At 43.5% G+C, this 13,038-nt stretch overlaps 1 protein-coding gene across 5 annotated transcripts in view; it reads right to left on the bottom strand.

Moving 5' to 3' along the window:
- Nucleotides 1-13,038, bottom strand: part of taok3a (TAO kinase 3a) — a 36,949-nt gene that overhangs the window by 19,239 nt on the left and 4,672 nt on the right. For 3 of the 5 annotated variants that reach the window (XM_086110381.1, XM_086110384.1, XM_086110380.1), the window contains 6 exons: nt 5,918-6,052; nt 1,718-1,945; nt 1,567-1,638; nt 886-987; nt 724-769; nt 530-626 (listed from right to left, as the gene is read on the bottom strand). In XM_086110381.1, the coding sequence (XP_085966507.1) occupies nt 530-626; nt 724-769; nt 886-987; nt 1,567-1,638; nt 1,718-1,849 (449 nt within the window). In that variant the 5' untranslated portion in view covers nt 1,850-1,945; nt 5,918-6,052. The remainder of the gene's footprint in view (nt 1-529; nt 627-723; nt 770-885; nt 988-1,566; nt 1,639-1,717; nt 1,946-5,917; nt 6,053-13,038) is intronic. The other 2 variants (XM_086110383.1, XM_086110382.1) reach the window with 1 other exon arrangement.

Here is a 13,038-nt window from a genome sequence, read left to right as displayed (position 1 = left end):
TTATAAAATTTAGATAAAGATGCTTAACTTGTTTTTTTTTCATACTTTGAACCATGGTTGAAAAACAATTCTGGATAATGAAAAAAAACATATTTTCATTCATACTTTAGCCAAAGCAAAAAAAAAAAAATCTAATATCAGATTATTTGATTTTTTCTGGCATTCAGACGCTATAACAGAGAAACAATTCACAAAATGTAGAAAAACACGCGCTCTTTTTGTCTGACCAAATCCAAGGACAGTATTATTCATTGTAAAACTCGATGCGCATGTTGGATGATTACCGTACATGTTGCCCAACCGAATCCAGCAATCTTCAAATGTGGTGACGTTTTTTCCCCTCTTGTATCATTTCCAGTAGCACGTTTGCATTTTATTGCATCGCTGCAACGTTTAACAGTGCAAAGGTCGTTCGGCCGTGGAGCAGAAATGATAAGAGAAGCTGAGATATGACGCCAGAGATGAAAGGTCTCCCCGGTGGGCTTTTTGCGAATGTTCACAAGGACGACTTAAAGAGATGTTCACTCACCTGTGAATCATGTTGTGGGAATGTAAGTAAGCCAGTCCCAGCAAGGCACCGTGGGTAATGGCGGCGATTTCCACCTCTTGCAGTGGTTTCTTGTGAACTTGAATGGCCAACCAAAAATAGAAATGACCACCCGTTTCTATTCCACATATTTACACCCAATCTCCCTCCCTCCAAATAAATAAATAAATAAATACCTTCGAGTAAATCGGAGGCAGAGCCCAGGCAGTACTCCATCACCAGCTTTTGAAAGACACAAGAAAAAAAAATAAGCACATAATTTTGTATTCCATACATTTGACAGACAGGTGGCGCTGTCCAGACATATGAGCCAATCCAAAGTGCAAAGAAATATTCACCCAGGCGGTGTTGTCTTTCAGGTAGCATCCTTTGTATTCGATGGTGTTGGGGTGCCTCAGCTGCCCCAAAAATTTCACCTCCTTGATGATGTCCTGCCACTTCTGCGCAAGAAAAACCACAGCAGTTACTGCATATCTGCTGCTAGGAGGCGTTGTACAGACCTCTCTGGTGCCACCCTGGCATTGAGATTGTGACAAATTATCAAACTTTGTTTCCGACGCGCATCGACCAAAATTCAAGTTCAAGTTGAAATTAAGACAAAGATCAGTCAAAGTTTAAAATTTCAGTTATTTTGAAATTTAAAAAAAACAAAAAACATAGAAAGGAAAACTCGAGGGAGCTCATGACGTTTTCATTCAACTTTTGATGACATTCTGATGACCCAGGAAGCTCCCTGAACTTTGGGTTTGAAACAGAAAGCAAAGATCAAAAGCACAGCATCCCCTCCACTGAAAGTCGCACTATAAACGAGGGCAAAGCGAGGGCTTGCAGAGGGCGGGGCCAACGTCGGCAAATATTTTTCGGGGGCTTTTGCGTGTTTTCCGCCACGCCTTTTGAGCGGGCCTGCTTCCAGCAAATTTCCTGCTGCCCGGCGAAATCGATTGCAGTTGTACCTTGAACCTTGGTCAATGTCGACTTTTTCTTGAGAGGGCGTGTGCCCGTGCATGTGAGCGTCTTACTTCAGTGGTCTGCTTGCCATTGTAGGACATCTTCTTGATGGCCACCACCTCGTTGGAATACGAGTTGCGGGCCTGAGCGACAATGTCGAAAGTCCACTGTCATCATGGCGCCGTTCCAGCATCAGCTCCAACACTTTGAAGAATGACTTACAAAGTAGACGGCCCCGAAGCTGCCATGCCCGATCTCGTGCAGGTCGCAGAACACGTCCTCGGGGTCATCTTTGAAGAAGAGCTCAGCGAGCTCGGGGTCCTTGGGCGCCCCTTTGCGCGTAGACGACGGCATGGCTAGGAGGTGCTGCCGGCCACGCTGCCACGACTGCTGCGACGGCAGGCGGACGCCCGCCGCAGGTCCGGCATTGGCCGCCCACACCACAAAAGACTGCAGAGCAAAAAAGCAAAATGTTACACATGTAGAAACCTGAAGCGTGAGGCCCATTCAAGGCTCAAGTAGACCCCCACCATTGTGGGCAAGATTACAGTCCTGACCACCCATATTTCAGTACTCTCATAGTGGGTTTTTGGGCAGTTTCGGCACTTGCTTCTATTTTAAAGTCATTAAACACCATTTGAAAGTAATACAATACATTCAAAAAATAGCAAATATATTGAGATGGAGCAAGAGCAATGGATAAAACAAAACCTACGTCTTGACAGTCAACAATAACATTCCACTTACACCGGTCAATAACTTTTTAAGGAACTTTTTTGCATTTTATTGTCGAGTGTTGCTGTTGGGGGATTGTAATGAGTTTGTCAAGATACGTGCGGCAGTCTACGAACTCGTAAACACACCACTTGTTCGCAAAGTGACGTCACACAAACACAGCAGCGAGTAAATGCCAGCAACAGGCGCCGTACAATACAATGTCAGCGTAATTACGTCGTTTTTTTGAGCAACCTTAATTAGCGACTGAACGTTATTTAAGGACGCCGTTGTGTGGTTAAAGGCGGTTGCGAGTAGGAACAGTTTGGTAGTGGTCATTGATGCCCATTTATTATCTGGGTTGGTAAGGCTTATTTTGAAGTTGGCCTTCTTACCGTATTTGTGACGTGTTGTATAGTATGAAATGTTATTGCGGCGGTGCCGATAGGTACTGTCAGGACAGTTCTCGGCATTGGTAAACGTCTCAACAAGGTGAACATTTCTTTGTCTTATTAACACATGTGTAAAATACTACTTTTTGGAGGGGCGGGGTGTGTATTATCCACGGGATTTTACGGTAATATTAGATTTATTTAGGTTTGGACATTTTAAGTTAAACAAGGTCTCAAAGCAATTAATCGATTATATAGAGAGTTGTCGATTATTTTCATGATTGATTAGCTGCCGATGATTCCGAGGATTCATTGTGAACCCTGGAGTAAATATGCTCCTAGGGCCTTGACAAATTATATAATCAATTGATGACTGATTGTAACGTTACATTCCAATGTAAATAAGCTACACCGCAGGGGGAGCGACATGAAAGATGATGTGAAATTGTGTCATGTGCAGTTTCGACCAGCTTGACGTTGATGCTTGGTGTCTGGGACTGTGTGTGCGCGCGTGTCCTTTGACTGCATGTCAGCAGGAACAAACACTTGCCTGCGCGTGTTGGCCTTAGCCGGCTGCATCCGGCCAACATGCGTGCCGATTCCACACCAGAGAGAAAAACAGCGAGCGAGAGCGAAGAGGAGCAGTCAGACGAGAGAGCAGTGGTGCGTCTGTGTGAAATGTGCGTGTGCAACCGAGCAAACTGGAGCAGAGGCCGCGGGCCGGACGGGCCGCCCGCAGCCCCGTGGTGCCTGGCGGGCCGAGGCATCACTGAGCCCGCCACGGCGACGTCCATCTTTCCAGACTCTCACATTATTGTCCTCTGCCACAAAGTCGTGGAATATGATATACTATACAGTATATAAATTCTTGGGCAGCCTGCTACCAAAACAACATCTGCTATCTCGACCTTCCCCTGATGAAAGTATGCACGGAAGCTAGTCCCCCACCATCACCCCCTCCCTCATACATTCCCTTGTTTCACCGTCTTCATTGTTTATGTCTTGTGACCTGTTGTAACTGTCATATGCTTGTGCAGGAGTTTTTTGCCTCACTCAAATTATCCTCAAAATGAGGGTAGTTCGAGCGTGGGGTTTTTTTCTCCCCCTCTCCCTCCCTTGTGGTTCCTTTCTGACTTTCGGGTTGAGTGAACGCTGGCGCGTTTTGGCTGCCGCTGCTCAACCCGTATTGTTTTGTGTTTTTTTGTTATTGTAAAGTGTCCTTGGGTGTCTTGACAGGCGCTTATAAATAAAATGTATTATTATTATTATTATTATATATATAATATGATATATAATCATTTACATCATTGTCTGATGATGCAGATACAATTTTTGGATCTACCGGACTTTTCTCCAATTGCTCAATATGCCTTTTCCGTGAAAACGAACACAACTCTTCAGAGTTGTTTTACAAATATTTTTCAAGCTGCTTTGACTGTTAATGCCACTGGCATTATAGAAATGTAAAGTGGACCTCTGATTACCCACAGCTTGGTACCAATGATTTTTATTCCCCCAAAATTTAAAGACAATTTTTAGTGGGGGTAGGGGGGTCATTTAGGAATTTTTTGTGGGGAGGGAACAAACCATTCATCCCAGTGGTTGTTGGGGGATATGGACGAATAGCAAAAAGCCACATAAAATCATGCCTGTTATTGCATTGGCAAAAAATGTATTTCGATTTCTTTTTTTCTCCAAATAATTCTTGAATGAAAAGTACTTTCCATGAAAAAAAACCCCAGAAGTTGGTACAAATTTAATATCCATCCATTTTCCGAACCGCTTGATCCTCACTAGGGTCGCGGTGGGTGCTGGAGCCTATCCCAGCCGTCTTCGGGCAGTAGGCGGGGACACCCTGAATCAGTTGCCAGCCAATCGCAGGGCACACAGAGACGAACAACCATTCACGCCCACACTCACACCTAGGGACAATTCAGAGCGTCCAATCAGCCTGCCATGCATGTCTTAGGAATGTGGGAGGAAACCGGAGCACCCGGAGAAAACCCACGCAGGCCCGGGGAGAACATGCAAACTCCACACAGGGAGGCCGGAGCTGGAATTGAACCCGGTACCTCTGCACTGTGAAGCCGACGTGCTAACCACTGGACTACCGGGCCGCCCCAAATTCAATATTCAAAAATATTTTCCAAAATCTGCAAATATGCGGATCTGCAGCTTCCAAATTGTGAGTATGTGAAAGTTCCTGGTGGAGGATTTTTGTTTTGCTTATTGCTTTAAAAATGCCTTTTTCCATGAAAACTACCAACGGCATCTTAGTTTCTTCAGGGTTCCTTTCTTGGCTTGTAAAAAATGTCCAGTCTGCTAATCAAGGTGTCTTTACCCTCATGATGTTGTTGCAATACAGCACAGGGATCAAGTGTCAGAGCAATGGCATGTCTCGACAGTTATTAGGAATGTATCATGCTTCCAAAAGGAGCGGAATCAATTTGTTAATCCGCCCTGCCCCACCTGGCTGTCAATCACAGGATGCCATTGACCGTCTTGTGTTTCCGACTTTCAGACGGCAAGCGGGTCAATTTTGCATCGGCTAGCTAGCGACCGGAACAGAGAGCGCAGACAGCAATGGAGAGCGCAGAGAGGCTTCTCGTGTCAGAGTTGGCAGACTTCAAGGTTCGCAAACGGGCATCTGCTCGTTACAAGCAGTCACGCTGACCCAATTAGCGCCATGCAACACACACGCACTCAATGATCACCTTCATGCTTGTTATGATTTCAGTCTCTTTTTTTTTTTTTTTACCCTCACTCTAGGCAACATGCAGTTTTTTAATTTCATTTTTTTGTTTCATAACAAGAAAACATAATAAAGGGAACATTAAGTCTTTTTTTCATGGTTTTTAATTTAATTTGAATCCTTACTTGAGATTAAATTGGTATTTTTAAGTATCATTTATGAAAAAATACCTGAAATAAACAGAATAAAAGTAAATAATTGAAATAAAAATATAAAATAGGCAATTTAGGATTGAGCATTTTTTAAGCATTACTAAATTAATTTAAAAACAATTTACATTTAAAATCATCTGACAAACCAGTTTTTTATTGCTTGCTTTTAATCAATGATGTTTTTTATCGATTTTTTAAAATATATATAGTTTGAACAGATTTTTATTTATTTTTTTGACAGATAATATTAAATGTGGATCTTGCTTTAAATAAAATAATATTTTTAACAAATATAATTGTCATACAAATGTAAAAAGAAGTGCCCTAAATGTTAAAAAAAAAAACAACAACATAAGATGACTTTTTAATGCCCTTAACCTACCAAGTGTATGTCTTGTGTCGGTTTGTCTACCTGTGTGTGAATGTAGCGGTGGCGGGATTGTTTTGTGGCTTTTGTCTCCTCAGCCTGTTGCTTGTTTTTGTCCTCACTTGAAAGCCGAAGCAGATTTCACGCAGATGCTCCTCGCCAACGACATCTTTCTTCCTCCTGAAACAAAAAGGAATCCAAAGTTAAAATATGACTCCGGTGCTCCCTGCAGTTGAGTAAAATGACCAACGAGCAAAAGTTTCACTCAAAACGGAGGGTTACAGACAAACCGCTACATGTCCACTCCACTTTTGGAGGTGGAATTGTTTTCTGGCTTTGGTCATGTGACATTCATGAGCTGAGCTGCGATTGGTCATTCTTTACCTGAGCCCTGAGCAACTGTGATGTCATTTTCAGTGGACAGCGGGTGGCAAAATGGCCGCCCACTGCAATGGATCAAAATGGCCGCATGCTTCATTCATATTGCCTAAACGCAGTCTTCATCAGAATGCCGTGTGTTTAGACTTGTGGAACGGCATGGAGCATATTATTTTTGACTTGACTTCCCCTTTAATGTGGGCTGCGTGGTTTTTGCGGTTTGATCCGAGTGTGGGATCGCACATTAAATAATAAAAGAAGCGCAAAGGACTGAGTGGGATAAAAATATATCTATCGACACACACGTGGTATAGTTGTATAAAAATAAAGAGCATGCCCCCTGAATCATTTACAACACAAACCGACACTGGCAGGAGCCTCTGGGAAACTGCTTCCTCGTTCTCATCTTCCTCACTCTTCTTCGCAGCCTCCTCTTTGGCAACCCAACAATAAATTCCTCAAATAATGACATGCAAACCCCAATAACCTGTCAGGCTATCCACGAGTGTTTTTTTTGTTTTTTTGGGGGGTGGGGGGTTGTTCTTTAGCTAAATTGTCAGTTAAAATTCTGTAGGTCCGTCTACTAGTTACTCATTAGTTAGTCAAATATTCAATCCTTTCATTAGCTTAGTTACAAGCTTCACTTATTAGCTTGCAGCTAGCTGCGTCGCGTGGGGCTACAACAATATAGTGGCAACATCTCTTCACATTACCCCCCCCCCCCCCCCCCCAACCCTCCCCAGCCAACATTGGTGTAAATCCAACAACCCTCTACACATGCTCATTCCCAACTTGGGACACTGAAAAGACGACCACGCCGGTCGCCAGTGGCTACAAGTACTGGCTACAAGAACGCTAATTAGCGCTAACCCTGCCAAGCAGACTGGACTAGTAAGATTTAACATTGGGGATTATCTTTTGGAACAGCTGCTGTCAGTGCGATAAGAAAAATGAGGTCAACTGTGAACGAGGAGATGCGGCTGCAGTTTCAGGAAAAAAAAAAACGAAACAAAAACATAACCACAGTCAACACCAGATGCCACACTTTTGTGGAGCAATACTTAACGCCTCATCATTTCACATCGAGAAATGCACGACAGAAAGTTGGGGAGACTCCACTTTGGGTACCAGTGCCCAGACTGTACATCTGTATGCTCATTTTCTTCGTCATGTTTCATACAGGATGCATATATGTCTGCAGCTGTTGTTACATTATCTGCCTACATTTCTTGCTCCACCGTTGGTGTTCAAATGGGGTGGGAAAATCACGATGGCAACGTTTCAGCAAACAACAGAAGGCTATAGGTTCCAAAAATAAAACTAAATCTACACTTAGTGAACGGCGGTAATGCGGAGGTAGGGGCTACGTGTAAAAACGAGCGGCGAATTGGACGGCTGATGTCATTGCTAAGCTTTTGGGCGCCCACGTCCAATTTGCGTGTCTTATCCAGGATCCTCCACGCACTGGCTGGTGAGTCATGGTGGCCCAGTCTGTGTTTTGCCACCAGGCCATACCAGCACTGAGGGAGGGGGCAAGGGGGTCGGTGTGGGAGCCTGGGGCGGGTGGTAGTTAGAGTGTGCAATGCCCACTAAGCCTTTACACATGTATACCCCCCCCCCAAAAAAAGCACACAGACATACAGTACATGGCCATCACATGTGAACATCACGGCTTTTAGTCATTTCATCAGGAACAGCAAACGTGTGTGTGTGTGTGTGTGCACATACAGTGAAGCGCTATGCTAAAGCCCACAAGGATTTTCCAATCAAGAGTAGCAGAAAGATTAACGGAGCCCCGAGTCAATGCTGCCGAGCGACGACGACTGCCGCTGCTTCTTAAAGCACTTGCGCTAGCTCGAGGTGTCAACATGAATCAATCAATTTCATTGACAACTCTCATTTCGTTTTTTAAGAAATGGTTAACTAGTTTGAGAAGTGATTCTGAGAACAGGCAGGTAGCTTGGAATCGTCTTTTTTTCCCCCCATAATGGTAAATATATCTTGGGCCTGACCCGATGAATCGGTGCGCCGATTTTAATCGACCAATATTACCTCCACCCCCAGCCCCCAACACACACATACACACAAAAGATTTTTTTTTAATCCGATTTTTGGGCCGAATTTATTCTCCCTGTTGTAAAGTCAAACAAATCAGGACAAAATCATTTCAAAGAGTCAAATGTTCTGTCTGTAATTTAAATCTTTACTGTTGTAAGCATCAATTGATTTGATTCATGATATCTTTATTTAAAATCAGCCAATGAATCTGTTATCGGAATTCTATTCTGCCAAATTATCCGTACAGAAACTGCATCTGTCTCAAGAAAAAAAAAAAATTGGGTTGGGCCCTAAAAGTCACCATTTGAAAACTGCAATTTATGTATCCTTGGGCTTTGACGTTCACATTTTTTGGATGATCTTATACATTAAAGTTTGCAAAAAAATAAATGAATAAGAGAAGGGTGAAATACTTTTTAGCCAAAGACAAATTTTACATCTAAAAATGTGACAACGGATGAATACTTAGCAGTGCAGGGGCAGTATTGCAAAAGAATAAATAAATGCCGGCTCTGACATTACAGCTGTGAGGTGGCAATTTTTTTTTGGGGGGGGGGGGTTGTCTGCATGAAAAGAGGCTCAAATGGCTCAAGTGGGGAAAAAAAGCGAGATGAAAGCTGAGAAAAGCCCAAAGAGGAAACGTGCATGTAGGCCACTGAGTCATCTTCCTTGTGTTTTGCCTTGTCGTCGCCGCTACATGCCGATGCTTTAAATTATGTACACACATACAGCAAGAAAGAGCCCGCGAGGGTTTTTTTTTCCCAGCCCAAGGAATCCGGCTTTTCATCCCCCGTAAAGTCATCAACTTTCAGAATTAATTCAGGAGCTCAGAACTTCTTCCTTTGAAATCTTCCACTGAGAGTGGGAGTAAAGGTTTATTAAAAAAAAAAAAAAAAAAAAAATATCCATCGCGCTTGCCCACACCAATGACAGCAGTGAAGTACCACAAATGGAATTACAAGGTTTAGGCAGCAGTTGAGGCACTCAAAATTATGTTCTTAGATTGCTAGAAATGATTTTATAGCAGATTTCGAAATGAAAACACACCTTCACGATTTCCATCTGTCATGATTTGGTTTAGGGACCAACAGGTGGCACTGTAGGGCTCCCCCGGCAGCTGCACACCTGTTGGTCATAACTAATTAGGGCTTTAAAAGGACTCCCAGCCCGAACACTCAGTGTCGGGTCATTGTTGCTTCTTGCTACTGTCATGTGTGTTGCTGTTTGCTCTTAGTTTCTGTCATGTTTAGTTCATTGTTATGTTTTAGCTTTAATCATGGTTTTTGTTTGATACTTTGGACTTTGTTTGTTTTGGATGTAGTTTTCTTTGTTTTAAATACAATTCTTCAAATACACCCTGCTCCTCCCTCCTGCCTGCTTTTTGGGGTCCACCACCACCTTGCTACGTGACACCATCAAAATGGACTCTTTGAAGTGTTTTCAATGTTGGTCACTCATGATGATGATGATTATTAGAGCATGTGTCCTCATTTCGTTAGCTTTGTCGTGAGCTCCTGATCAAGAATTGATTGGTGGAATCTGTGTATTACAAATATTTACTGTTTATTAAAAAAAAAAAAACAGGATGGTTCATGAATTCAAAACTTTTTTTTGTTCTTATCTCTAGAAAAAAAGAAGAGGAAACATGCGTGCGGCAGACAAGATGTGACATCCTCGGAGTCAGAAAGCTTTTTGTCACTTTATCTAAGCTACTTATTCAGCTTATTCTTTATTAAACACTCGATCCGGGAAGCTATCACGGCTCCAAATCAAGCATGTGCAAACCATTTGGATATTTTCTTTTTTTTAAGACTAAAGAGGCTTGTCAGGGGCCACACTCCGCTTGCCAAGAAACGTGCACGTTTTTATGATCTTTTACAGGTCACATGCAGGATTAAGGAAGCCTCAGTCACTACAGCGGGCAGAGATTATGAAGCCGTTTCATTCAAGTCTCGTATTATAAAGATGAGCCGTGACCATGAACAGGTTTTATTTTTTACGGTCTCAGTTCCCTCATTTTGGTCGTGTGACTTTGAAGGGTTTGTTGACTTATTGTGGCTTCGCCAAGGATGGCGTCAGGCGACGTAAGCGGGACGTGTCGCTCTCCTCACTGAATTGTTTCCTCGTTAGTCCTCGGGGACCGCTCATCATCCCCATAATCACCCCAGAGTTCACGACCTCCACTACCCCCCCACCCAAGAGGGGAATATCTGCTTCTCTTGTTGTGTGAGTGCATGCGTGCATCTTTGAACATCATAATGGATTGTATTACCTTAAAATCCTGTGTATAATACACACCCGTTTTATAATATGTATTACCGTAACAATTAACATAAAGTGGGATGGGTTTTTTTTCTCTTTACCCGTGTATAGGCACCGATAGGGTGTGCGGAGACCGGAAATAAAGTCCAACAGCTCTAGCTAGCACTTTCAGCCGCTAGAGCGGGGCCGTAGAATGCAGCGTATTCGTAATGTTTTGGGGGGTTTTCAGCATTCTTAATCAGTAATTGAAAGTTAGATGAGTATCTCGTTAAATTTGGTAGCGAGTAACAACAGATTGTGATGGCGTTGCCTCAAAGACTGGAAAACGAGTCGAGTCAGTCGTTATGTTGCGACACTCTGCTAGGAACACCTTCAAAATAAAAGCTCACCGAGGCTTTGAGGTCCACATATTATTTGAATGGATAGGGTTTATTTTGAAGTTGGCCTTCTTACTGCTGCATGATGAAAAATGAACGAACTACAGTATACACGTATTCTAAATCACAAACACTACACTGGACAGTTGTTCGGTTTTGTTCCAGCTATAGTTGTCTTGCTAATGCTATGCATTTGTTTCTCAGGGCATCGAATCGACTGTATCTGAACTGTTCTGGTTGTCTTCGAAGATGTGAGGCCTCTCATCGGGGCGGGCTTCATCAGTTTACGCAACAAGGCTCGGTTAGGACTGACCAGCCTGAGTTGATGTAAAAAAAGAAGAAGAAAATAAACTTCGATTTATGCTTACCACCATTAACGGTATCATTTTTTGGAGACAAAAACAATCTTAAGTTGGAAATTTCCAGCTCCTATATTTTGTTCTTCTACTTCTTCCTTTCATAACTTTGCTGCTGTGAACTGGGAATTTCTCCATTGTAAGACTAATAAAGGTTTTCTTATCTTATTCAGTTGCACAAAGTACGACAAGTTTTCACGTGGACTCAAGTCAGAAAATGCCTTTTGAAAATAACTGGCTCTTTGCTTTCATCTTCCCCACAGTGTTGTGTATTCCACACGAGCCAGCCCCGTGTGGGGTTTGCGCCAATCGTGTCTGTAGTTGGCGTATGCGTCCAGACGACGAGTTCAGTTATGAAAAGTCAAAGTGACGCGGCGGCGCAATCTGCAATCTGTGCCTCGGCTAGCGCCGGGTGCGGGCAAATCTCCACTTGACCTGATGGAGGCCGTCCAGCGGCGGCATTAAGGCAGGGCCACGCTGGAGGGTAGTGGGCAGGGGGGCGGGGTTAGTGGGGATGGTTGGCGCACACTTTGCTGATAAGCCAACAGATGAGGTAGCGTCAAGCGTTTGTGACGCTAACTCCGCTAAAAAGCTTCAGGTTGCCTTCAAAGGCCGCAAACTATTTGCTACTCGTCGAAGAAAGGAGCCAAATCCACATGCATGTTCTTGTGCTAAGATCCAAAAAGTTACTTCTACTCCAACCCACACTTTAAACCCTAATTTGAAACCCAACCCGAATATAAATGCCGAACCCATGTATGAACCCCAAACCCTGACTTGAAACCATACTTTCAAACCCGAACCCAATTTAAAAGCTGGAATCGGGCTTGAAACCCTAACGCAGGCTTGGGACACCTTCACCTGAGCTCATTTGAAACCTGAAATCAAGTTTAGAATCCTTACTTGAAACCCTAACATTCTCCTGCAGCACCAATTTGAACGCACGCCTCACTCAGGATTGACATCATTTAAAACCTTACCCGTTTTGGAAGCCTAACTCATGCTAAAAACCGTAATGTGAAAAATAAGGCCAGTCTGAAAGAGGAAGTATTGGTTCTATCGAGCCATGTTTAGCCCAGCCACTGCTTTTATTTTGATTCGTTTGTACTTCCTGTTTTTTTTTTTTTTTGCCTCGTGACAGCCAGTAACAAATGTTCACGCCATCATGTTTCTCTTTTTGTTTTCTTTTCAATGGGCGTTTGTCGTCAATGATCTCGGTTTGAGAATGGGGTGGTGGTGGGGGGGGGGGGGCTCACGGAACAAATGAAATTCACCACACGAGGTTTCTCCGTATTTCATGTTGTGCAACTGTTTTTTCTACATTTCATAGCGAATGCCAACAGCTGGTTTTCATCTGGAAAGGAAAAGAAAGGATAAGAAAATAAGAAAAGAAAGTAAAAGGAAAGGAAATTGATGCAAAAAGTGGAGGCGTAAAGCAGCCCTCGTTCGTTTCCACCAGAGGAAGGAAGCTGCTTGGTGGGGGATGTATGACAACCCCCCCCCCCCCCCCCCCCCCCCGCCGCCCATCAGCACCTTCCCAAAAATAACAGAGGTTGACTGTCGAGTGCTAGGTTAGCTTGCCTCAGACAACAGAATGACGTGTCTTCCGCCAGAGCGCTTCTGGCCATTCCTAAAAATAGACCCGGCTCAGTCGCCCTCTCATCACAAGTATCAAACATGGCCGTCACGGTCGGCCATCTTAAGTCTGGCTGACACACTCCACTCGGCTTTGAAA

The sequence above is a fragment of the Hippocampus guttulatus genome, chromosome 5 (assembly GCF_054856545.1).
Source record: "Hippocampus guttulatus isolate MCC_2025c chromosome 5, RoL_Hgut_1.0, whole genome shotgun sequence".
In the NCBI taxonomy this organism is placed as follows: domain Eukaryota; kingdom Metazoa; phylum Chordata; class Actinopteri; order Syngnathiformes; family Syngnathidae; genus Hippocampus; species Hippocampus guttulatus.
The sequence above is the reverse complement of the archived record's forward strand: the minus strand, read 5'-3'. Positions and strand labels throughout refer to the sequence as shown.